Source organism: Mustela erminea, chromosome 4 (assembly GCF_009829155.1).
Source record: "Mustela erminea isolate mMusErm1 chromosome 4, mMusErm1.Pri, whole genome shotgun sequence".
Lineage (NCBI taxonomy): Eukaryota > Metazoa > Chordata > Mammalia > Carnivora > Mustelidae > Mustela > Mustela erminea.
In genome coordinates this window covers 22,733,255-22,760,256 of record NC_045617.1, presented here as the reverse complement: position 1 = coordinate 22,760,256, position 27,002 = coordinate 22,733,255, and the positions used below count along the sequence as shown (strand labels likewise).

Genomic DNA, 27,002 nt, shown 5'->3' with positions numbered 1-27,002 from the left:
TCACAGAACTGCCGTAGCCTGTGTCTCACTGGCTTACAGTTGTTGGTTTTCTAATACACTATAGACTCCCTAAAGGGCAGAAATTGTGCCTCTTCACTCTTTTCCTCACGACTGAGCACCATGGCTGGCATATAGTAGGTGCCTAATAAAACACTGGTTGAATGAATGAGTCAGGAAGCTAACAGAAGGGAAAGCTGAAATAGATGTGGGGTCAGATAATGAAGGCCCAGAATGCCACTCTAGACTTTAAGCTGTATGCATCTGGAGAGGGGTATATAGTGAAGAAGGAGGTGTTAAACATTTTAAAGTAGTCATGTTTGTGTTTGAGGAAGGCACCTTTTGGAAAGATAGGAAGGATCACCTAATCATGTGGATAAGATGATGGGAAGACACTTAAATGATCCAAGAAATTGTGAATATTATTTGGATTTTAAATAATTGAAGAATACATTTTCAAAATCAGAATACAGTTTATTTAGGACCAGGGAAAATAGAAGATAATACATCATTTTAGGTTATGCATCTATTAATAAAAAATTATCTTTTTAAAGAAATCTCCTTTGGATGAAAATACACTTTCTGCTTTTTCAGTCTAGAAATATCACTTGCATTACACTAAAGGGATAATTGTGGTTTAAATTAAAACTTATGAAATTTCTTCATGGGATGAAGAGTCAGTAATTATCCCTGTGGAGTGGCTGGAATAATCTAATACTTATTCAGAAAAATTCCAATACTCTGCATCATTTCAGGGAAGACCAAGTAAATTTCAACTTACATTCACTCCACTAATCAAATAGAGACATAAACACTGGAGTGATAAAGAGTATATCCATCATCCATTTTAGGTCCACATGCCCATTAGCAACTTACTAATAATATTCTAATCATTATTACCTGAGGTGTTTCCATACTATAAATTGTTCAGTTTTAAAAGTTACTTGTAATTTGGATAGTTTTCCTATATCTCCTCACTGTGTTCATGGACAGGCACTTAAATGGCTTCACCTCACTTCTGCATCTAAATATTTCTATGTGTTTAAGCACTATGGTATTGCGCATAGTAAATAAGAATGACAAAATCCTGAAGGCTGAAGATAGAAGGATGGATAGTCAGGACATTATAATGGCTGGACCTTAATGGTTTCTGTGTTTTTTATAGACAGCAAGCTTCTTATGAAATATTTATTCTAAATGTTTGTATTTGTATTATTTTTGCTTTTAAATTATATCTTCAGTAATCCCTAAACTATGTGGACCACGTTTTTAAAAAAGATTTTATTTAATTTGAAGAGAGAGAGCATGAACAGGGAGAGGAGCAGAGAGAGAGGGACAGGCAGACTCCATGGTGAGTGTGGAGCCCATCTTGGGTCCCGGTCTTACAAGCCTAAGATCATGACCTGAGCCAACATCAGGAGTCAGGCACTTAACTGACTGTGCCACCCAGATGCCCCAAACCATACATATATATCTATATTATATAGACATATAGAGACACACACACACATATATATATATATATATATTATATAGACAAACTTATAGTGTACATACCCAAAAGCCACATATTTTCTATCCAGATAGGGTGCTGGCTGTAGTGTGATGTAGAATTGTGACCCGTTGGTGTGACGGCCTTTGTTGGCCATTCCAAGAACTCCCCTTTTATTATGAGGAATTGAAAAGTTTTCATCTAGAAAAGACAGTAGATAGTAGCTCATTAAAATATTTCCAAATTGTATTGTTTCGTATTTCACTCCAACTGGGCTGTTAAAAAAGATAAGCTAGAAAATCTTCGTTAGAACTATTTTGAACATTTTTCTACATTTACTTTATCATTATTGTAGCTAAAAACAAGTGTGCTAAGAAAATTAATAATGTAAAAGGAAGTGCTTTAAATTAATAATGTAAAAGGAAGTACATTGCTGAGGAAAGGTCAGCACATTTTCTTGTGCTGTTTGGCAGTAGTAGTTCATTCAAACTACCAATGTGATCATTAAAAATACCCTCTTCGAGAAGGCTTTTGGATCCGACCCTTCCCCTCACAGCATCTTATACAGATCTCTGTGGTTGTCTTTATGACCTGTGCCATCGTTCACATGGCTTTTCTTCTCTAGTGTGTGCAGGCCAGGCACCTTGTCTCAGGATAGCCTTACTCCTAGGGCCTCCGAGTACATTAACTGGTATGTATGTGGGCTTAAATGTTGGTGATGAAACAAAGGGGATTCATAATTTTTTTTTGGAGTCTTTAAATAAATTTTAATCTCAAACTTTATATAGATTGACCAAGATTTTGTGAAAATTGATTTTTATTTTTATTTATTTTTTTTTTTTTGTAAAGTTAACAAGTGAAGAGAAGTGTATAGTGGTGAATTAAGCTGCTCTTTCAGGATGTGGCATTTCTAGCATGAGGTTACATTTACCTCCAAACTCAAAAACAGGGAAGGAAGTGGTGGAAGAGAAATTCATGAAAAGCTTTCATTCAATAACCTTAGAAGATTCTGGGAGTAATTGAGAGGTATGAGCATTAAGTGTCAAGATTTTCTGAAGATGCAGTTGCTAAGCATTTGAAGTTTCACAGCTAAACCAACTGAGCAATTAAGCCATATCCGTAGTAGTAGCTTTTAGCTTGTTAAATTGCAACTGAGTAAAAACCTCTGAAATCTTGTGAAATGCAAATAAAGCACTTTTGTACAAATGAGTCTGTATAATTACATTGATGCTCTGTATTCCTTTCAGAGCAATTAAGAAATAATCCATTAATTTTACAGAAAATTACGTGGCACAGATATCTGCCCAAAGTAAAGATTCAGAGTTTTAGCAAAATGGCATGTCATTGTTCTTAGATATATGATAAATGTTTCTTAAATTCTGTAAACACTAAAAAGAAAATTTTATAGCATAACATTTTTTTACCCAAAATTCTGTGATTATGGGAGGACTTTTAAAGTTTCATTAACTTTTAAAGTTAATATGTAGGTATAGGCAGCTCTTAACTTACAAATTTAAAATGTGTTCACCTCAAAAAAATGTGTGAAAAATAAGTAATTATGATAACGATTGTTTTAACAAGGTGCTGCCATGGAACTTAAGGACCCAAGGCTTGTCACTTCAAGACTGGCAGTGACGGCACAACAGAGGGGACTCAGCTGGTGACTCTGCCACACCAGGTAAAGCCCTTGGGTAGAATTCCACCTGTTTCTACTCTTGGAAAGCTCCCACAGAGGGGCGGGGAGCCAGCCCTCCCCTTCTTGTTCTCTACACAGTTACTGGTGGGAGTCTCTGCTCTGAAACAGGTGGTAGTGACCTCCCATATGAACTCAGCATGAGCTGCCACTGGGACGGGGCCCTTGGTGCCTCCTTCACAGCTCACTTGGGGTATGGAATGGACCCCCAGCCTTGCAGGAACAGATTATCTACTTAAAGACCAGAACCAGTGACAAAATAGAGTTCCACATAAAATTCTGTCTTTAGAGAAGCTTTCCTGAAAAATGACTATCCGAACAGTATTTTTACAGTAATAGAGAAGTATTTTTTTTTTTATCAGTAACAAGATGGAGAGTGAAAACCCCAGGTTTAAGTCAACATTTGTTTATTTGACAAATATTTTTACAGTGCCTAGTATGTTCTGAGGGTTAAGTGCAGAGCTTCAGACTTTTCAGTTATATAAAAAATGTAAACTTAATGTGCTCACATAAGTTTTTGAGGATAGGAAAAATAATAGATCCTTATTCAACCAACCCTTCACCACCCCCTCAACTTTTTCTGAATGGGGTAATTAACTGTTCTAGATTAGTTTAACTCTATCAGCCCTGAATGGAAAGGAAAAATTTCAACAACCTACCAGAAAGTGAAGTAGGAAGAACAAAAAACATTTTTTTTTAAACATCTTTTTTATTGCTGGGTAAAAATAGAAAAATTTTAAAATTTGAGTGCTGGCTAAACTAGCATAATTAATAATAATTTTATTTTTAGGTCATGTTAATTGAGACATGGAAGGAAGTTTAAAAGCTATGGTAGGATCTCAGGAGCCTCTCATTCCATTGTCTGTGACTCAGGAATTCCTGCCTCTGCCACTTACCATAAAATAGGAATCACAGTTACTGCTCTGTGGTCAAAATTGGCCTCATTTATAACATACAACGGGAAGGGCAACATGTAACTATTTGAAATAGAAATCAGAATTTATGGAAAGAAATCAATTTATGGGCTGAAGAAAATGAGTTTCTGAATCTGTTTCAAATAAAGTCATTCTGATGCTTATAAAGGAAGCAACTACCACAAGTCTGGGAAAACTGCCATGCATTCTCTCTGGTAAAAGTATAATCAGATAGTTTAGGACATTTCCATATAATTTGCTGAAGGCAGTAATATCAAGTAAAAATCTGACCTGAATATTGCAATATTAATTTTGTAAACCAAATGTTCTATTTTTACTATCATATTTAAATAATAACAGCTATATACTCTTTATTATTACATAAAAGTACATGAACTGGTGCTACTTGGCATGTTTTAATTGTTGCTTTAATGAAGCATTTGTAAGTACACATGCTGATCATGTGTGTGACATTAGGAATGAATAGCCAGTATTCATGAACACTTAAGGGGATAAACACTTAGTGTATGTTTATAACATTGAACACTAGTGACAGTGAGAGGATTCCAGCTATAGAAAACATGAATGAATTTCATAGGCAGTGGATGAACAAAAGAAGTAAGACACAAAGAATGCCTACAGTGTGATTCCATTTACATAAAATTCAGAACCAGGCAAAATTTAACTATATTGTTTAGGGATACCTACCTGGGTGGTTAACCTATCAAGGAGAGCAAGGAAGAAAGGCAGGCTAGTGGTTACCTCTGAGGGAGGTGGAGTATTGCTGAGGCTGGACAAATAGGGTGCTTCTGGTATGCTGGCAAATTTTCTTTCTTGACAAGGATGGTAATACAGGGATTTGCTTTAAAATTATGCCTTAATTGTACATATGCACTTTCCATATAGAAGTCTCAACATTTAAAAAAAAATAAATAGCCCTTAAATGGCTACCCAGACTGTACTATTTTCAGTTACTCAGTACTGACAATACATCAGGCTGTGTGCCATTTATTCATGAACATTTTCATGTTTTTAAAAGATTTTATTTATTTATATGAGAGAGAGAGTGAGTGAGCATAAGTGAGGTGAGGGGCAGAGGGGAAAGCAGACTCCCCGCTGAGCAGGGAGCCCGATGTGGGTGGGGCTCGATCCCAGGACCCTGGGAACATGACCTGAGCCAAAGTTAGATGCTTAACCAACTGAGCCACCCAGGCACCCTGAACACTTTCATTTAAAGGCAAGGAGATCTAAGAACTAGACAAATGGATATTAAATGCTGTATCTGTGAATTAGGGCACAAGCTAACATTAACAGACTGGTCTACTTAACATGACAAGAATAATCCAATATTTTAAAATATTTTTCTTTTGCTTTTTATATAAATGACATTTTTCTCTAGTCAGCCCAAACCACTCAACTGCCAATCCTTGACCAGGAGAAGGATTAGGGATATTATACATGGAGGAAAGAAAGGGCTAATATTCAGTTTCTTAACATTCAGAATAGGATTTGGGGAGACAATTTAAAAAAACTTGCGATTTGAAACAAAGCAAAATGGACTTCCTTCAAGTTAAAAAAAATGATTAACTGATTTATAAAATAATCATCTAATTATTATTTATTACATTCTTTTAAATTCACTGTGCTTAGCTTAATAAAAGTGAGTTTAGTGGTTGTAGTCATTTTTTAGCGAGCCCCGGGTTTCAGATCTGCAGCTCGTGGTAACAGGGCTCAGTGAGAGACAGGCGGAGCTGGAAGCACTGGCTGGCCCTTGTGTACATACCCCCTGGGGGTGGATGAGGGAGGAAACCCAGCAAAGCTTTGCTGTTTTGAGCAGTTACTCATCTCTCCTTGGGGGCATTTCTTCTTTTCATTTGCTGGGTTACTGAGTTTCTGATCTTGCACCCACAGATATCCTGAGTAATGGAGGCTTCCCTGAACACACTGGGCCTCCCCCGGCACCAGAGGACAGTCGCCTCCACTGTAACTGTGTAAGGATAGGAGTACGGGACAATCACCAGAGGCACAGGTTGTCCAGGGGGCAGGCAAGGACAGGAGCTAAGAGATGTGTCTCCTGCTGGACAGAAGGCCCAAGTTGTCTGAGACAGTGCCTCCGAACAGGACTCCAGGTGATCTGACAGTGGCCGTGGGGTGGACCCATACAGTGGATTTTCATCAGGGATGCAGCTTATTAGGAAAGCATCCAGGAACATCCCTTCCCCATCTGCAATGTTTTATTTTAAGACCCAACTCAAAAGCTACTCTGGGCCACTGCCCCCAACTCTCCCAGGAAGCTGTTGGTTCTTTTCCACAGCGCTCAGTTCTTCCTCTGTAACCTCCATTGGCACCGTGCCGGTAGCTAATCCCTTTGAGTATCTGTCTGCACCAAACCTAAAATCTTCGAGGTTAGAAGCTTGGTCGTATCATCTTTGTATCTTAAGGCCCTAGCACCATGTAGGCACCCAAGAGTTGAATGTTTATTAATGAATAAATAAATAAATGATGTCATTTGCCCGGTTTCATGTGATAAAGCTGGCTCCACTTGCACTTAGAAGGAAATTGGCTTTTCCTTTTCCCTTCACTTTGGTATTCATTCAATATTACTTTTTTAAAACCTTTTCATTGTATTAAAACTTAGACACAAAAGCCATAGAAAACTAACATATAATTAAAGTTATTATTAGTTATTATAAGGGAAACACCCTTTTCATCCCCACTGAGGCCCGCTTTCCCAAAAGTGCCTTGTCTAGTTCAAAAGTAACCACTTCCCTGATTTTGAAATGCTCTCATGCTTAATATTTCCTTATATACTTGGCCCTTGAATAGCACTAGCTTCGATCTTCAGGGATCCACTCATATGCGGATGTTTTTCAGTGCAGGACAGAACTATAAATGTATTTTCTTTTCCTTATGATTTTCTTAACATTTTCTTTAGCTTATTTCATTGTAAGAAAATGGTTGATCAGTCTACGGCCATACCACCCTGAACGTGCCCGATCTCGTCTCGTCTCAGAAGCTTAGCAGGGTTAGGCCTGGTTAATACTTGGAAGAGAGAAAATGGTTAATCAACTGTTTGTGTTTTTGATAAGGCTTTAGGTCAACAGTGTTAGTAGTTAGTCCACAGCTATTAGTAGTTACTAGGTAGTATAGTTTTTGCCTTTTTTTTTTTTAAGATTTTATTTATTTATTTATTTATTTATTTATTTATTTATTTATTTTAAGAGGGAAAGAGAGCAGGGGAAGAGATGGGGGGAGAAGGGATAAGCAGATTCCCTGCTCAGCAGGGAGCCCAGTGCATGGCTGTATCCCAGGCTGAAGGCAAATGCATAACTAACTGAACCATCCAGGTTCCCCAGTCTTTACCATTTTAAAAGACTTGTTATGAATTTTAAGTCTCTTAATCTTCAAGGTCTGCGTCTATCTCTTTACTTTTTTTTTTTTTAACTCAGTAGAGAGAGACTGTTGTTTTCTTTTTCTTTCTTTTATCTGTTAATAAACCTGAGCTGTTTAACCTCTAGAATTTTTCCCAGTCCAAAGTTTGCTGACTGCACGTGTTTCATTTCAGTATGTTTCAGCATTTCAGTATGTTTCTGTGTTCTTTGTCTTGTCCTCTTGCCTGTAATACTTATGTTGAGAGGGCAAGTCAATTTCAGCTTGTTTGATATATTGGGAACATCTGAGCTTAACAAATCTTGCCCATGTTTATGTGCAATGTCTAGGAGAAACACCAGGTAAATGTAGAAAATGGCTCGCAGCTGAACTGAGCTGCATCGAAACACCCACACCTCAGACATCTGCCACAGGTGACCTCAGTATGAGCTGTGTCCACCCACATCTGATGCTACAGCTTGCCTCCAATCTCCTTCCACCACTTCACAATCAGTCACAAGCTACACCTCTTCCCACACCACCTCCTCAAACGTCAGGGAGCTTTCGAGGTAGAGTGCCAAATTCATTCTAGTATTTCTGTGTTTCTTGACCATATAAATAGATGTTAAACTGTTACTGGTTTTATGAGGTTACTCTGTATTTTAACGTGTCACTGAGGAAGGGTTTTCTCGTACCTCACATTTGCCATAAGTCCTGCAGTTGGTTTTTTTTTTTTTTTAAGATTTTATTTATTTATTTGACAGAGAGAGATCACAGTAGACAGAGAGGCAGGCAGAGAGAGAGAGAGAGGGAAGCAGGCTCCCTGCTGAGCGGAGAGCCCGATGCGGGACTCGATCCCAGGACCCCGAGATCATGACCTGAGCCGAAGGCAGCGGCTCAACCCACTGAGCCACCCAGGTGCCCCAGTGCTGCAGTTTTTAATGCATGATTTTCATAGTGCAGAGATCTTTAGGACCACATGACATCAGAACTAGCTATATTTCCTACAGATTGGCAGCTGGGTCCAGAGGCTTAATCAAACTCATGTTCCGTCCCTTTGGTGGTGCGTTCTCTCCACAGAAGGCTCATAATTTCTGGTTGTCCCTGTTTTTGTGAAGTTAGCAGATAACAATGCAGCAAAGGCTTAGATCCACTATTTCACTGGAGCAGCAAAATGATACTATTCTAATTCTATTATTTCTTTCTCATCTATCTATTGGAATGCTGTTGTAAGTAGCAATTTTCTCTTACCTACAATTTGGTACAGTTCATATAGGAAAGGCAAGATAAATGCTTGATTCTTTGCTTTTGTTTATCAGTTTTTCAAGATAATGAATTTGTTTCCCATCATTCCCTCAAAGATAAGCTATTAGGCTTTATTTTATAATATGATGTCATTATGAATTCATGGATTTAAAATATTTGTTGGGTTTCAATTATTTGCAATTACTATTCTTTTTGAAGTTCAAATCTTTGGCCAGTGAGAGCCTCTTCAAGTTGTCTCCCAAGGCCTTTGACATGACCCTAGTAAATCTTTAATAGCTTTCTTGCTATCTGATAATAGCATGACTAAACATGAGTTTCAAGGCTCATTTTGTAATGTCCTGTCCTGGAACTGAAACCTGCCATTTCCCCTAGGAACCGTGGTTTCTTTAAGTGAGAAATAACACTTCAGAACACCAATGTAAATGCTAGGAGTGTGTGATGCTACTAAGTTAGTCCTTGTCCAATTCAGTGGATAGAGCTATATAGGTAGATATGATACTTTGTGAGTTTAAACCGGTATTTCCAGTACAGAATATTTGACTTATTGGCTTCTGTCATATTTGATTTGTATCTCCCTTCTTGCACATTGAAAATCATGATTCACAAGGACACCTGAAATGATGAATTTAGGAAATCCTATAATTACTTACTTTTTCCATATTACAGATATAAAAGTCTCAAAATAATACCATCACCAGTGTAATTACTGAAAATAGTTTAAAGTTTTTGCATATGTTCTCTACATTTTCTTCCAGTTTTGAAAGGGTAGGCTAAAGATACAGTCATTATATATCATACTCTCACCTTTTATTCCTCATTAAATTTTAGTTTCACAGTAACTATGTGATTACTGCTCATCACCAATCTTGATGTCAAGGTCTCTCTCATAATTTGTGTGAAACTCATCAAATCCTTTTTAAATTCTGGACAGTTTTTTTCAACATTAGTTCTTAGTATTTTGTCTATTCCCTTGCATTCATTTAATCCATTAGGGACAACTTGCCATCCATATGTTGGATCTTCTCTTTCTAGCTATTTGTCACTTTCTTATAAATCCTTTTATCTTCATTATTTTTTGGTTTTAAAAATTCCCCCCTTCCACCTTTTACTTCTTTTAAGACATGCATATCTGTCAAGTTTATTTGACCTTATTTCCTTCAAGTTTATCTCTGAAATGTTCTTTTACTGCTAATTCTTCCCTAATTCTGTAACCTCTAAGTTTTTCTAATTCTGACTTATGAGTTCTTTCCTGTCTTGTATCATATTCTCTGTGTCTTCTGGCTCATTCTGAAAATTTGTACAGTTTTGATCTGTTTTGTGAGCATGTCTTTCTAGTGTGCTTTCATGATCTGTAGTGATGTTCCTCTGCTCCTTATTCTCTTTCACTTCACCATGAAACTTTTTGTTGCCAGTTTTTATATAAAATTAGGTTTCCTACGTGTTTAGGATGTCGCTTTTCTCAATTCACAAAGCTCCCTCTTGTGCTGTTTTCATGTAGTGTTCGACAATATGGCAACTTGCTTTCTGCGCTTTCCTAGCTCTTTCCCCATTCATTTGTCACTGTTGCCTGGCTACCCTGCATAACTTTGGTTCCATTCACAGTAACATCTCCTCATTGTGGGCCTGTCCTGGAAGAGTGCCCTTTCAGATCAGTTTCAAGAGTTCAGAGAGGTTAGGCTGCTCCAGCCTCAAACCTTGCCAGGTACCTCTTACACTCACACACTGTTGGCTATTTTGAAGTTCTGCTATTCTCGAGTCAGCCAGAAGTGCTGCTTTCTCCCACACAGATGCCGACACCGTGCACATTTCATAGCTATAGGTAGTTTGTCCTCATCTGTTTGTATTGAGAATTCATTTAGATACCTTGTCACCTAGTTTTGTTTTAAATGTCATCCATGGGTTTTTAGTTTTTCTATCTACTTACACAGTCTGTTTTTATGTTGGAATTTCAAAAAATTCAAAAACTATGCCATCACCACGACCCCATCTTCCAACGATCCCCAACAGCAGTCTTAATGGGATGATTATCAAAGTACCAAATTCTGAGTACGGGCACGGCAAATTAGAAGGCTTAAAAATATAAATTCCCTTTGACCCCACAATACTAATTCTAGAAATTTAGCCTAAAGGAATAATATAATTAGGCAGAGGGAAAAAAATGTGTATACAAAGCTGTTCTGGACTAGACTGGGGTACCTTCCCCCACTCCGTTTTTAACTCCCACTTTCAGTGTTATCCCAAACACCATCTTATTTGGAGTTGTGAATCATCCAGTCTTGTTAGATTTATCAGCTGATATAGACTGACAGAATTTAAAGACACATACCTTCAAACGTTGGTCCGTAAATCGACACTCCATCATCTCCTCTTCCTTCTACTATATCTGATAAATAACAATGAGCAAACATTAGGATTTTGAGCCTAAAAAAGAGTAAAGACTGGAGGAAAAAGCTTTAAATTGTGATTCCATTTATACCAATGACTACTGTTTTAAGATCCATAATTGATCAATATCTAAACCATGAAAATATTACTGTAGTGATTTCACTGCATTTTGTAAGCACTTTAACACTCCTGATCCCATTCCCCTGATAAGAACTCTTTGAAGTAGACGAAATTATGATGCAGACCCTTTGAAATGATGATGCATTTAATTATAATTGTGGTCACAATTTAAAGGAAGTGTGTTCATATAAAGTCTGCTTGCCTCACAAGTTATTCCACAGTCCTTCTTGCTTTTCAGGAAAATGGAAAGACCAGACTGAGAAAATGAAATAGGAACAGTGAGGTCTTTTTAGAGGAGGAATAAAAATAGATGCTCTAAATAGAGTCAGTGTTCAAATTTTCATTCCCTGGAACCCCCAGTGTGATGATTCATTTATTTAGCCAGTATTCTGGAAAGGAAGTTCCCTTACAACGTAATGAGGGGGATTTTTTTAACAAGTATTTATCACGTCCCAGTTTGCATTGTGCGCGTCATGCGCGGAGTTGGGCTCAGGCAGCGCTGCTACTGTCAAAGTCCTCTACACACAAGTGACTTCTTCTCCATCCACCGCTGAAAGGGAAACAGAGCAGACTACTGGAAATAGCGGACTCTAGTAGAAACAAGGGTCTCTAAGCTCTGTACCCCCAGCCTCCCCATCAGCCTCTCTTTACTTCTTACTCTCTCTCGTTCACCTTCCTGGAGTACAGCATACAATACATCTCTGTTGAAAGACTGTGCCATTTTAACTCAGCGTGAGTTACCTATAATAAACGTGCACTGTTTTAAAGAAATTGGATGCAATAGCAAGCACGCGTAGAGATTTGATTCAGGACAGGCATGTGGCATTAAAATTCCATTCATGGGGGCACCTGTGTGGCTCAGTGGGTTAAGCCTCTGCCTTCAGCTCAGGTCATGATCCCAGGGTCCTGAGATCGAGCCCCACATCGGGCTCTCTGCTCAGCAGGGAGCCTGCTTCCTCCTCTCTCTCTCTGCTGCCTCTCTGCCTACTTGTGATCTCTCTCTCTGTCAAATAAATAAATAAAATCTATAAATTCCATTCAGGAACGGGCTCAGAAGTTGATCATTGAGCCGGAAGTTTTCAACCCTGCTCTGCCTGATACTCCCCGCGTGGTTCACCCAGAGCCCTCGGCATCTCTCAGGAGTACACTGCAGTGGCTGAAGACTAAATCCAGGATTGGGGAAGTCGAAGGTCCTCCAGCACCAATTCCTTCTGATCGTAGAGTTCACTTTGCTCAGACAAATCTGCCTGTGGTTCGCCCCCACAACTGATTCACTTCAGCATCTGTGGTACTCCTTTGCCCTCTCTAGATCACCCACCGTTCCTCTTGCCCTTTGCTTCCCATCTCCCAGGGAAATATTTTATATTGACACCCTTTCAATCAGTACTTGAATTCAGCCTTCTTTTTTTAAAAAATGTATTTATTGATTTTCAGCATAACAGTATTCATTATTTTTGCACCACACCCAGTGCTCCATGCAATCTGTGCCCTCTCCAATACCCACCATCTGGTTCCCCCAACCTCCCACCCCCGCCGCTTCAAACCCTTCAGATTGTTTTTCAGAGTCCATAGTCTCTCATGGTTCACCTCCCCTTCCAATTTCCCCCAATTCCCTTCTCCTCTCTAACTGTCCTCCATACTATTTGTTATGCTCCACAAATAAGTGAAACCATATGATGATTGACTCTCTCTGCTTGACTTATTTCATTCAGCGTAATCTCTTCCAGTCCCGTCCATGTTGCTATAAAAGTTGGGTACTCATCCTTTCTGAGGGAGGCATAATATTCCATACTGTATATGGACCACATCTTCCTTATCCATTTGTCCATTGAAGGGCATCTTGGTTCTTTCCACAGTTTGGCGACCGTGGCCATTACTGCTATAAACCTTGGGGTACGGATGGCCCTTCTTTTCACGACATCTGTATCTTTGGGGTAAATATCCAGGAGTGCAATTGCAGGGTGATAGGGAAGCTCTATTTTTAATTTCTTGAGGAATCTCCACACTGTTCTCCAAAGATGCTGCACCAACTTGCATTCCCACCAACAGTGTAAGAGGGTTCCCCTTTCTCCACATCCCCTCCAACACATGTTGTTTCCTGTCTTGCTAATTTTGGCCATTCTAACTGGTGTAAGGTGATATCTCAATGTGGTTTTAATTTGAATCTCCCTGATGGCTAGTGATGATTTCAGCCTTCTATACCTAATGTTATTTCGATACTTCTGACGACAAATTCCACAATGCAGAGTAGTGGTCCAAAGTAAACTTTAAAATCAGATGACTTCGATTTCAATCTTGATGTTAGTTACCTTTTTCAAGCTTGTTTCCTCATCTGTATAGAGAGGAATAATGGTCAGTGTCTTGCAGGTAATCCTGAGGATTAAAGGAAATCAGGTTCTACTGACAGCACTTAGTGCAATGCCGGGCAGAGCATCAGGCTCGTTCACGGGTGGCCGTGGTCATGCAGCATTGCATGCTTAGGGAATGCATCTTCTCATTACCACCATCCGCACCCTCATTATATTGATGATGATGATGATGACAAAATGTATTAAAATATACCTCAAGAAGTCCTTTGGAAGGGGCATGTGCACCCGAATGTTTATAGCAGCAATGTCCACAATAGCCAAACTATGGAAAGAACCTAGATGTCCATCAACAGATGAATGGATAAAGAAGATGTGGTATATATACACAATAGAATACTGTGCAGCCGTCAAAAGAAATGAAATCTTGCCATTTGCCACGACGTGGATGCAACTAGAGCGTATCATGCTTAGCGAAATAAGTCAAGCGGAGAAAGACAACTATCATATGATCTCCCCGATATGAGGAAGTGGTGATGCAACATGGGGGCTTAAGGGGGTAGGAGAAGAATCAATGAAACAAGATGGGATTGGGAGGGAGACAAACCATAAGTGACTCTTAATCTCACAAAACAAACTGAGGGTTGCTGGGGGGGAGGGGGGATTGGGAGAAGGGGGGGGTTATGGACACTGGGGAGGGTATGTGCTTTGGTGAGTGCTGTGAAGTGTGTAAACCTGGTGATTCACAGACCTGTACCCCTGGGGATAAAAATATATTATATGGGGGCACCTGGGTGGCTCAGTGGGTTTAAGCCTCTGCCTCTGGCTCAGGTCATGATCCCAGGGTTCTGGGATTGAGCCCCACGTCAGGCTCTCTGCTCAGAGGGAGCCTGCTTCCCCCTCTCTCTCTCTCTCTGCCTGCCTCTCTGCCTACTTGTGATCTCTGTCTGTTAAATAAATAAATAAAATCTTTAAAAATATATATATAATATGTTTATAAAAATAATTAATTAATTAATTAATTAATTTTAAAAAAAAGAAAGAAAGAAGTCCTTTGGAAAGCAGTAAGCCTTGTTGGAGCCACAAAAGGAGAATCCCACCAAAGTGGCTTCACGACTTGATATCTTCTTTCATTTTGTACTTTTCAAATGAGTAGAATGTATATTTCTTATTTATCTGTCCATTTATTTGTTCATCCTTTCAACAGTATTATTTTTAAGAATTTACTATATACCAGGCACTGTTCTGGAACCTGAGGATATAACAGTGAACAAAATAGATAAAATCCTCTACCTTTGTGAAACTTATTTATAGTCTAATGAAGAAAAACAGACACTAAAAAAATTCTTCAGGAAATATGTAATATTATGTCCAGTGATGAAAAGTGCTATGAACCAAAATAAAATATTTTAAAAATAAAAATTAGGGGATAGGAGAGCAGCAGGGAAGTAGGTGAGGAGACCCGTGTGGAGAGCGAAGTGGCAGTTTTAAATAGGACGGTCAGGAAGTCTTGCTGAGATGAACTCTGGGCAAAAATCCAAAACAGATTAGAGGTTGAAGTAAGGGGCTCACTGAGGCATAGCTGGGTGGGGTGTGTCCCAGGCAGAGGAAAAGCAAAAGACCTTAAGCTCCTGTATGCTTGATGTGCTTAGGAAACAGCAAGGGGGCCGGCGTGCGGAGCAGAGCAAGGGGAGATGTCAGAGGATGAGGTGAGGCGAGGGGTAGTGTCGACCATGCAGGCCCTGCTGGTCCCATCAGGCAACCAGCAGCGTTGGGAGGCATCCTGAAGCACAGCATAAAACCACATTAACCATATTCCAAAATTCTCCCCACAGTCTTGTGCAAACCTGGTATCTGAAGGGAGAACATTTATCGAGCTTGGTACTTCCAATATACCATGTCACTGAATCCTGAACCCTTGCCACATCCTATGATATCATATTTTCCCCCATGTTATGATTAAGAAGAAACTGATTCAGAGATGCTAAGTGCCTACGTCCTAAGTGGAACAACTGGTATGTATCAGTTGGGTTTGAATCTAGTAATCAGCACTTGTTCTCAAACTGTCCTTAACTAACCTTGTTGCTTTGTCATTTGAAATCATGAACCAAGATGTGTGCATGCTACTATTTGGAAATTTTATTTCAAATAAGTAAACAAGTCATATGACCCACTTTTCCCAAATCTTGTGCTGGGGCTCTAGAAGGGGAGGTGCACCTCTAACCAGAAACCAAATAAAACAAAAAACATAGCATCTGAGAGCCCAGAACATAATAGTCAACACTGAACTAAGTTTCAGGAAATCCTGATATTGGGCCCCTTGAGCATGGTTTTATACCAAAAAATACTTGAAAACAATCTACATGTTCACCACTGGGGAATTAGTTACAGTTGACCTTTGAACAATGCAGGGGTTAAATTAAATTTCAGCTTAACTATTAATAGTCTACAGTTGACCAGAAGTCTTACTAGTGACATAAATAGTCAATGCATATTTTGTGTGTTTTATGTATTATATACTGTATTCTTACAATAAAGGAAGCTAGAGGGAAAAAAAAAGTTACCGAGAAAATCATAAGGAAGGGGTGCCTGGGGGGCACAGTCAGTTAAACATTCAACTTTTGGTTTGGGTTCAGGTCATGATCTCCAGGTCATGAGATCTAGCCCCACAAGGGGTTCCATGCTCAGCACAGTGTGCTTAAGACTCTCTCCCCATCTCCCTCTGCCCTTGCCCCGCATGTGCGCACGAGCGCACTCTCTCTCTCTCAAATAAATAAATCTTTGAAAGAAAAAGGGTCATCCAGGTGGCTCAATCAGTTAAGTGTCTCCCTTTGGCCCAGGCCATGATCCCAGGATCTTGGGATTGAGTCCTGCATTGGGCTTCCTGCTCAACAGGGAGCCTGCTTCTCTCTCTACCCTTCCCCCTGTTCATGCTCTCTCTCTCACTCTCTCAAATAAATAAATAAATAAAAATAAACAAAAAAGAAAATCACAAGAAAAAATACATTTACAGTACTGTACTGTAAAAAATCAGTGGACCCCCCCACAGTTCACATTCCTTATTGTTCAAGAGCCAACTGTAAATTAGTATAGCAATATATGAAAAGCTAGACATACCCTAAAAATTGTACATGTTTATGTTTGTTGACACAGAAGACATACCATACATGTATATGAAGTGAGAAAATAATGAGGTTAGATAACACTATGGGCGATATGATCTCAGTTTTAGAGAAACTGAGGAAAAACAGTTAATTTTCATACAAATGCCTGGCATATTTCTCATCAGCCTCAGAATGTTCCAGATTGTAGAAAAATAATTAAGCATTATTAATTTTAAGCTTCTGCATATTTCATCAAGTTCAAGCAAACCTCCTTACACTCTAAGCCAATTATTTTTAAATTGCTGCCTGATTGTTCCCTGTGGGATACCTTCCAAAAGGCCTTTGAAATTTAATTTTGTGCTGTTAGTCAGAGACCTAGTCTGTGTGAAGTCAAAGGACTGACCTAAAAAGAAAGCGAAAATGGAGAACAAAATGCTTTACCTCTTTCTTTTATACTGTAACAATGTAACATCTTTGGTGAGAAATAAGTTGTTTTCAGATTCCTACCTTTAGGATATGTCTTAAAAGCACTGTATTTTCTAGGTACTCCTATTTATTTTGGTGAGCATTTTTCTTTTTTTAAAGAGGTGCGGGAGAGGGAGAGAGAGAATCTTCATCAAGCCCCACACTGGGCATGGAGCCTGATGTGGAGCTCGATGACTCGGTGGCTCTATCTCATGACCCGAGATCATGACCTGAACTGAAATCAAGAGCTGGATGCTCACCAACTGGGGCACCCAGGCACCCCTATTTATTTAGTTATTTACTTTTTAAAAGATTTTATTTACTTATTTGACAGAGAGACAGTGAGAGCAGGAACACAAGCAAGGGGAGTGGGAGAGGGAAAGCAGGCTTCCTGCCGAGCTGGGAGCCTGATGTGGGGCTCGATCCCAGGACCCTGGGATCATGACCAGGGCCGAAGTCAGACACTTAACGACTGAGCCACCCAGGCGCCCCAAGGTGCCCCTATTTAGATGAACATTTTAAAATTATATTTTTTATATAAAAGGTATCTTCCTTTCTTGTATCACTTTTTAATTTGGAATATTCTGTGTAACAAAACTTTATAGATTTGTTTATTTCAAAATTTAGGACATTTTTTAAAAGTATGAATGTCTTAATCATTCGGGCATATAAAATACCCTTTCAATATATGTAATATCTAATATAAATATATCTAATTCTATACGCACTTCACAAAGGTAGATAAACAAAATTCTGGACATTCTGATTTGATGTTATAATTAAGTTGTATTTAAGATTTTCAACTTACCTCCTCCTTGTATCCAACCATTTGGTACTACTCGATGAAAAATTGAACCTACATAATGTAGTCTGATTCCACTTTGAGAAAACTCTGCTTTTCCTGTGCACAAGACTTGAAAATTTCTACATGTTTTGGGACATGCATCACAGTAGAGCTACAAACAAGAATAAAAGGTTTCAAAGATTAAATATTTAGTATTTTGACAGTTACAGATTCTTTCCTCCACCTCCCACTTATTTAAAAAAATAGCAAAAACAAGAACAACAAAAAGCCTCTTACCTCAAAAACCAGTCTTCCAATTGGATAAAAATCAATAGAAATGTCCAAGAACACAAAAGCATGCTATTAAAATTAGTGAGAAAAAGAGAGTGCAGGTCAGTGTCTTAGAAGAACGTCTTAGAAATGACCCAAAATACCACAGAATAATGTTTTTGGTGATAAGATTTCAAAAGCAGGGACACCTCGGTGGCTCAATCAGTTAAGCTCTGCCTTCAGCTCAGGTCATGATCCCAGGGTCCTGGGATCAAGACCTGCATTGGGCTCCCTGCTCAGTGGGGAACCTGCTTATCCTTCTGTCTGCTACTACCCCTGCTTGTGCGCAAGCTCGCTCTCTGACCAAAAAAAAAAAAAAAAAAAAAAAATCAAAAGCATCAACAGTGGATAATGTAACAGCAAAGTTAAAGTAATGATTAAAGAAGTTTGTTTCATTTTATTATATCAAGTCTTTCCAACCTATTTAAATAACATGCTCTTTAAAACCCTTTAGTAGTGAAGCTTTGAATAACCTTTACCTGCACACCAGACTGAGAACACATGGCCTAGTAGTTATCCCCTACATTGCAAGCTAGATGTGGAAGGGAACACTAGTGGGTCCCTTTGGGTATTTTCTGTTCTGAGTAATTTGGGGAAACATCCAGCACGCGTGTCATGGGTTTGGTTACATGTGTGCTAGAATTTCAGAGAGAGCGCCAAGGAGCTACCCAGAACCAGGCCACGTCCTGTCCGGGTGGGAATACAAGGACATCATATCCATAGGAGGTGTGGGACCAGGGGAAGGGAAGAGAATATGCTGTGCTTTCGTATTACTTCAGTCATGATCTCATGCTCGCAGATGCTCCCAGCTCTCGTTTCCATCTGGCATCCTTTCTGGTAGAGACAGCTAACGTTTGTGTGATCTCGTCTAGTTTTACAAAGAGGCATCCAGAATGAAAACCTGGTCTCCATCATGGTAGCACTCATTTAGGGAGCAGAGCACATCTAAATGGGGTACATTTCAGTTCTTGGACACCCTTCTCATACAGAAAGATGGCACCTGATTTAACAGGCTGCATAACTTGTCCTGCCCTATTTCTTAAGAACCTAGGAAATATAAATAAAATCACTTTCATGGTATCACTGTCACTACTTCATGTCACTTAAGCCTTTTTTTTTTTTTAATTAAGAGACTCTAATAATATTGTGTTATCTGGCACCCGGGAATGTAGTATTATGTCCATAGTAATTATGATTAACTTTTTTGTGCCCCTCAGCTTCTGTACTACAAGTTCTAAACTGTAAGAGAAATATTATAACTTTATTATAAGAGGCATAATATAGTAAACGTCACAGGCTTGGGCAGAAAAAGATGATACACTAGAAATCACAATTCATTTATGAAATGGGTAAGACCATTCAGGCATCATTAAACATCCCTCTGTGTCAATATATTATCTTTATGCAGTTGTCAAGAGTAGATAATTCTGACAATTCCAATGAAAGAGTAAATAAGCACGACACCAGGTAATGTCACCTAGCAGCCAGACATGCAAACATAATTATCTGGTATATCATTGCAGCCCAGAAGTAAACAAGTCCCTGCAGCAAGAAAAATGTAGCCTCTGCACGAAAAAATTTAAAGATTTTCTCTGGAATCCGAGTCCTTCCTCCTTACTGCCATAAATTCGGGCTGTCGTCGTCTCCAAGCCACACTACTCTACTCTAGCAGTGTTCCAAGTGATCACCCTGCCACCAAGCTCTCCCTACTCCTACCCTGTTTTTGCACAGCCCTAACACTTTTTCCAAAAAAGCAAAGATTAAGTCATACTCTTTATGAAAAGTTCTGTTGGCTCAGCTCCCTTCTAGAAAAAAAAGGCTAACTCCTTCGTTTCGAATGGAGTTCAGAATGGACTAAGTTCAACCTTTCTTTAGTGGATCTGTTTGGGTTTTTTTTCCTCCCCCTCCTTAACATCTGGGGATGTTTCCTATTTGGAAAACTCCCTCTGGGACCCCCACCCTTTCAAGACACTAAAGACACTATTCTTCCTCCCCGCCAACTCTGTGAGAGCCAGGGTGTGTGGGGATACGACTTGGGTTGGATTAGTCTGGTGCTCCTGCCCGGGGCGTTGGATCTCCAGGGAATGGTGCAAAGACACCAGTTGAGAAGTACTTCTCAGTGAAGGTGGCAATGTGAACACAGGGCCAGCAGGCACCCATGGCAGCATCCCAGCTGCACACTTCTGGAACGTGACTCTGGCCACGTTTTCCTGCTGCCAGGCCTCCCTTGGTTCCTTCCTGCTTTCCAAAACCTGGTTCTCCAGCTTTCCTGTCAGTTGTGAGGTTACCAATATCCTTTCAATGCATACCTTTTCTCCGTAAGTAGCTTGGTATTGGTGGTGACTGATAAGCTCATTTTCCCAGCCTCATTTCCTATTATTCTGGCCTCCTTGCTGTCCCTCACCCTTCCCTGAATACACTGGGCACTTTTAGACCCTTGTCCGTGTAGGAATTAACGGCTGTGAATATTACATTCCTCCCCTTACCACAGAGTTTCTAGTATTTTCCAAGCACATTGTTTATTCATCAGACATTTACTGAGTTCATACTGTTTCAGATTGTGCTTAAGGCAATTAACAGTTAAATGAAGATGAAGGAAACAAAGGCCTTTGCCTTTTTATGGCTCAAATCCTAGCACTGGGTCTTTCTGTGGGCACAGGCCACTATAAGCATGAAATGATTTTCAGCATGTGGTTCTTGGTGTTGTAACAAGCTTCTGAGCAGAGTTACAAAGTACTTTTACCTCTGTTGCCATTCCGCCCTGATGTCTGTCTCTCACCCTCCTGGACCTCAAGCTTCATGACTGTTCATTGGAAACCTCTCTAGGACCTCAGCTTGTCTGGTCCTGCTCTTGCCATCTATGTGTCATAATTTAAAATGTCATCTTTCAGGGTGACTAGGTGGCTCAGTCAGTTAAGTGTCTGCCTTCAGGTCAGGTCATGACCCTGGGGTCCTGGGATTGAGCCCCACGTCGGGCTCCCCACTTAGCGGGAAATTGCTTCTCCCTTTGCCTCTACCCCATCTTACCCCCTACTTGTGCTCTTTCTCTCCCTCAAATAAAATATTTAAAACGTCACCTTTCTTCTCAAACTTTCCATTTGCTTAGTGCAGTACCTCTCACTTAGGTGTTAGAAAGTACTAATTAAAATTTTACATACTAGGGGCGCCTGGGTGGCTCAGTGGGTTAAAGCCTCTGCCTTCAGCTCAGGTCATGATCCCAGAGTCCTAGGATAGAGCCCCGCATCGGGCTCTCTGCTCAGCAGGGAGCCTGCTTCCTCTTCTCTCTCTCTGCCTGCCTCTCTGCCTACTTGTGATCTCTGTCTGTCAAATAAATAAATAAAATCTTTAAAAATAAAATAAAATAAAATAAAATTTTTCATACTAAAGGGGAATGGATGATTCGCTTGAACTTCTCTGAAGCAGGGGGAGGCTCTTTATGTTTTAAAATGGCTAATTAATGCATATAAATCTCTAATGGAGAGTAGAAATGTTTGAACAGGGATGCTCTCTCCCCATGCAGTCTGCCTGCTGTGAGGTATGCTTGCTTTGCACACTGTTCAGCCAAATCCTGCAATATTATATATAATCCTTTGCAACTGGATTATAGACCGCTGAGAACTTAAAACCTAATGTTCTACCATTTATATTCCTTTGTGAGGATATCAGTAATTTATGCTGAATCAATATAAATGATCAAAGATTCTACTATTTTTCTTTAAAAATTAGTGTAACTTACCTTGGTGTGTGTTAAGAATTTAGCAGCATAATCCACAGTAAGTGCCTCATAAAGTTCAGGGGGCTTAAAATCAACTATATCCCACATCTTCTGAGCCCATTTCTGAAGATCAAATGCATCACCCAGGAGCTGATCGTTAACAAAACACATCACATAGGAAGAATATTCCCAGATTTCATTCTTGAGTTCCTATAAAGGAAGAGGATTTAAAAAAAAAAAAAAAAGTGTATTGTGGTCGTGGTTGTGGGGGAACCCCATCTTGCTATAAGCACAAGCCAGAGCTTGGGATAGACTCTAACCGAATCTTTAAAAAAAAAATAATGGATTTTTTTTGCCATCTTTTAGAATTTTGCTCTCAAACAGAATTTAAGAACATTTTTAAGAGTCCAGCATCACTGAAAGCAAAGAAGGACCTAAAAGTAATACTAAAAATGGTACAGTCATTCAAAGTAGACAGTGATCTGGTAATAAAAATTTTTGTGCATAGCATACGTGTTATGTCAACTTGAAAACAAAATGTAGTCTCTGGCTTCATTTCTGAGTACATTTTACTGTGTGTATACTTGGAAAGGCTACGGGTTCTGAGTAATGCATGGTTTGCAGTGCCAAGGATAGAAAGAATGATTTTCTCCAGGAGTGGGTTCGGGGAAAGGAAACCAGGGGGCCAGCAGGGACTTCTGGTGCACTCCAGGGTAAGGAGGGAGAGACTTCCCCTTTGTCAACACTTTTAAGTCTAAGCCCCTTAAAATGAAGTACATTGGTGTGTTTATCCAAACACTAACGGTCAACCTCCTACATCCCTAGTGTGTGACCCTGATTAATGCCCCCTCGGAAGATCCGGTTTATTATGACCCAGTCCCAGTCCTGGCAAAAGTATGAATAATTTGGGACAGCTGTTCTCAAATGTTAGCAGGCAAGCAGAATTACAGATTCCTGAGCCCCACCCGAGTTTATGATTCTAGAATGGGGCCCGAGAATTTGCATGTCTGACAACATCCCAGGAGATGCTGATGTTGCAGGGCTGGAGACCGCACTTGGGGAACTGCTGACTTGGGGAACAGTTTACTTCCAGCCCATTTGCTGCACTCCCAGCTCTTCTCCCGGATTTCAGATCCCATCCTGACACCCGTATCAAAACCTGGTTCGAGGAAAAGAATAAACTTCTTCATGCTGAACTATAAATCACGGATAAAGCGTGCGGGTCAACAGCCCCTAAACTGTTTAGATTTATCAGTGTTGTCACATTTTATAGAATGCGTAACTTTAAAAAGGAACCTTTATTTATCCCAGCTATGGCTAACGTGGGTATTTATTTAACCTGGTGAGAGAAATGCAGTAGAAGGTATGCTTTACTCGGAGCCTCATGATGTAGATGCTTCATCTCCGTGGGTCCTCTGTGCATGAGGCCTCCTCTTATGCCTCTTGATAGTGGCCTGGACCCACTGGTTTCTGGGGCTTTCCAGCACAGAGACATAAGATGCTGCCCTTTTTAGAGGGGAGAGAAAGGCCTTCCCAGAGGCCCAGAAGCCACCACTCAGAGGAGGCATTACATTCTGCTAAAACATAAGGCCAGACCAGACCTAACCTCAGATGTGCTAAGAAGCACCACATATGACACAGTGCACGATGCTTACATTGAGGAAGGACCAAACCTGGCCTGAAACAAGAAAAGGATAAAGTGGCAGGTGTCCAAGAGATGAGGGTGGGAAAGGGAAGGAAGGAAGGATAGGGAATAAAGAAAAGGTGGAGAGAAGCAGCGGTGATTACCTAGAAGGCCTCATTCGGGCCCCGTGAGAAGAGCAGAAGGAAGAGAACACAAAACATCCCAAGGTCAGTAACCCAGGCTGAGATGACAGGAAACTGCAGAAGAGAATCCACACTGGTCTAAGAATCCAGTGGGATCTGTAAGAGGAGTGGGTCCAGGCCACAGAGCTCAAGATCATGGCTCTCCTGTAGGTGGACAGTGTGAGACTCGTAGGCAGTTTAAGTAGTTTGGTGATAAAAATTAAGGAAAACATATTTTTGTTAAGGTAACCAACTGTCCTGACCAGCTGTCCCAGTTTGTCTAGGACTGCCCCAGCTTTAGCATTGAAATTCTGGTTCCCAGGAAAGCCCTCAGAACCAGACAAAGCAGGACCACTGGACATCCCAGTTGTAAGGATTGGAGTTAATCGATACCTAGGTCAAAGAATAGTGTGTGGCCTATAATAAGCGCCATATGTAGGTGTTTGACTATTCTATCTGAATTCAATGAGAATGTATTATGGCTCTGAAAATGGTATGAGACTTAACAAATGTATTGTGCACTCTGTCCTGCAGCACTCATGGGACTGCACAGTGGCATGGTACTGTACAGCAGCATTATCTGTAGGATGACCACAGGGTCACAGGACATCCTTGTGCAACCAGCGCTGGTCGGGGACATGGGATTTTCATCAGCTACTGGGGAGATGGGGGTGGGGCAGGGAAACCAGGACTGGGACTTTACAGTTCTGGGCCAGGGATGGCAAGCAGGAAGTGTACCCCATTCCCACCTCACCCCAGAATGAGGTATGGCTGGGCCAGGATACCACCTTAGAACTCTTCGTGTCACATGTTCTAGGCAGCATTACCAAATGGTCAGGGTTGGCACCCAAGAGGAAATGTATCTGCTGTCCCTAGGCAGGCTCTGCTAGCCCTGGGGCCTGGGATTCTCCAAGGGTGCTTTTAGTGGGGAGAAGGCAGAGAGAAAGCTTAATTAGGACAAGGTGGTTGTATGAGAACTTGGTGCCTGTCACAGAGCTCCCAAGGCCACAAGCCCCCCACTGTGTCTGTGCTGTAGACCACCAAGACCTTCCAGAGTAAAGACCACAAGTGCCCGGGTGTCACAGGAAGTGTGAGTAAGCAGTGAGCAGGGAGAGCGGGCTAACCATTGGCAGAGGTACCTAGCAGCATTGAGAGTCTGAAACTTACCTTTATCCCATGGCTTCCAATAGAAAATCCTGTAAATGTTTTACTTTTTCTTAAAATCAGCCTGGTAAAGTAATTGAAATGATTTAGGAAAAGTATATAATTTAGAGAAATTAAATCTAGTTGCTCTAAAATCAGTACTCCTGTTTCTCCAAAACAATGCATAGTTGAGTGATTGAAGCAAAACTTTGCTCATTGCCCATACCCCAAGCATCCTTTACCCTTTTTTTCTCCTGTAGATATTGATCCCATGCAAATTCTTGAAGAGGAACTATTATAGGATCTTCAAATTTGGATGGATAATTAGTCTTCAGAGCCTAGGTTTCAAAATAGAATAATTATTTTAGTGTGAGTTCTCTTTTAAAGTTGAAATCATTTCCATTTTTTATGGGGGCTTCAGCTTTTATATAGCACATACCCAGGCCACACAATCTGGCTTAGATGCCCCCTTCTTGCTCCCAGAGGCCCCTGTGCTTACCTCCATTAAGTCACTCCCCAGCTCATCCTGGGGCTCTGGCTTACTTGCCTCTCATTATTCTAGAGTATGAGCTCCTTGAGGGCCAAGACTATGTATGTCCTAGTTTTCATGTACTCCCACTGGTCTCAACATCTGGCACACAGTGGACCACCCACACATAGCAAACGAATGAGCAAATGAACAAATTTCATGATTTGCCATGTTCTTTTAGGACCAGTTTTTCCCTAAATTAAACTCTTACTAAACTGTAGTGGATCTACAGATACTTTTATTTTTTTAATGAAAAGAAGACGTTACTTTTTTTTAACTAGTGTTTTTTTAGTTTCAGGTGTACAGTATAGTGACTCAACAGTTCCATACATCAATGGGTGCTCACTAGGACAAGTGCCCTTCTTAATCCCCAGCCCCTGTTTAACCCATCCCTCTCCCTCTACAGATACTTTTCACAAAAGCAAATGTTATTAATTTATTGATATGTGGAGAATGACCAAAAGGATATTGGTGTGGTTACATCCTTTGTGAAAAAGTGAAGTTAATACTAAATATGTTAGGTTTAGATCCTGAGCATATTTTGGTTTAACATATATTATTTTGTCTATATGGATCAGAGAAGATTCTTACTGGTTAACAATCCCTGTCCAAAAAAAAAAATGTTAATTCCTGGTATGTTGCATTTTGCTTCCTGGTCACGCAAGAGAAGGCAGGTGAGGCATGAACAGGCCTCACCTTTCTGAGTGGGGCTGAGGAAGAGATCTGCCCAACAGGGAAAAGTGACAGCTGGCTGCTGCACTGGGCGCCTTCTCCACTAAGGACAGAGCATAGCGGTCCGACTGTGGCCTAAAAGAGGACACTAGCCTGGCATGCTTCATCAAGGTGGACTTCCAAGGGGGAGAAACCAGGGCATGAGTGTATCCTGCCCTTCGGACCAGAGGGCAATAGCAGTTAGGTCATTTCCTTCTTAGACTCTTGCCCAACTAATAGGTGATGATGTGCCCTTTGTCACAGTTCTAGGATCCATGCTCAGTGTGGGGCAATTGTGTTTCTAACTGGGGGACCATACAGAATAACTAATAAGCCCAACAGTTTTCAAATTAAGCATACTTCGTCATACTTTCTTCATAATTTAGTGTCTAGAACAGACTACAACCAAATTAGAATCTATGTAATACTCTCCACAAATCTAAATTTCTGACAGTAAATTCGGTATTGAGGATTGCTCACCAAATGATGTTGTGAAATTATTCAAAGCCATATCCTTTATTAAGGTCAAACTAACTCAATTTACAGTGATAGGTTTTCATATCCAAATAGAGCTACAGTAGGTCAAAGCTTAAGCAAGGGAAAATTAACGTTACTAATATAACAAAGACATTGTAGGCAAGCTGTGGCCAGTAGGCCAAATCTGTCTGTTTTTCTAAGATTTGAAAGCTAAGAAGAATTTTCAGATTTTAAGGAGTTGAAAAAAAGATGAAAAGTTGACATCTTTCATGTCATGTGAAAGAAATTATATGCAAGTCAAACTTCAGTATTCATAATTAAGTTTTATTGGAAAACCACCATTCATTTACATATTGTCTGGCCACTTTTGTTCAAAATCTAGATGTGACTGAGATC

The 27,002-nt window shown here is 40.2% G+C and overlaps 1 protein-coding gene and 1 long non-coding RNA gene across 7 annotated transcripts in view; one reads left to right on the top strand and one right to left on the bottom strand.

Moving 5' to 3' along the window:
* PPIL6 (peptidylprolyl isomerase like 6) overlaps nucleotides 1-27,002 on the bottom strand; it is a 35,758-nt gene that overhangs the window by 6,924 nt on the left and 1,832 nt on the right. For all 4 annotated transcript variants that reach the window (XR_004284789.1, XR_004284790.1, XM_032338856.1 and 1 more), the window contains exons 2-7: nucleotides 25,132-25,227; nucleotides 21,962-22,150; nucleotides 18,193-18,255; nucleotides 17,920-18,067; nucleotides 11,058-11,114; nucleotides 1,555-1,690 (exon numbers count right to left, since the gene is read on the bottom strand). Coding sequence is in view for 2 of the 4 variants with exons in the window: in XM_032338856.1 (XP_032194747.1) it covers nucleotides 1,555-1,690; nucleotides 11,058-11,114; nucleotides 17,920-18,067; nucleotides 18,193-18,255; nucleotides 21,962-22,150; nucleotides 25,132-25,227 (689 nt within the window). In the remaining 2 variants the exon portion in view is untranslated. The remainder of the gene's footprint in view (nucleotides 1-1,554; nucleotides 1,691-11,057; nucleotides 11,115-17,919; nucleotides 18,068-18,192; nucleotides 18,256-21,961; nucleotides 22,151-25,131; nucleotides 25,228-27,002) is intronic.
* The window catches only part of LOC116588130, a 40,233-nt gene that overhangs the window by 11,552 nt on the left and 1,679 nt on the right, over nucleotides 1-27,002 (top strand). Inside the window, exons 3-4 of one of the 3 annotated variants that reach the window (XR_004284793.1) lie at nucleotides 3,071-3,167; nucleotides 12,279-12,687. This is a non-coding gene — a long non-coding RNA (uncharacterized LOC116588130). Of the gene's footprint in view, nucleotides 1-3,070; nucleotides 3,168-6,007; nucleotides 6,627-12,278; nucleotides 12,688-27,002 lie in introns of those variants that run through there. The other 2 variants (XR_004284794.1, XR_004284795.1) reach the window with 2 other exon arrangements.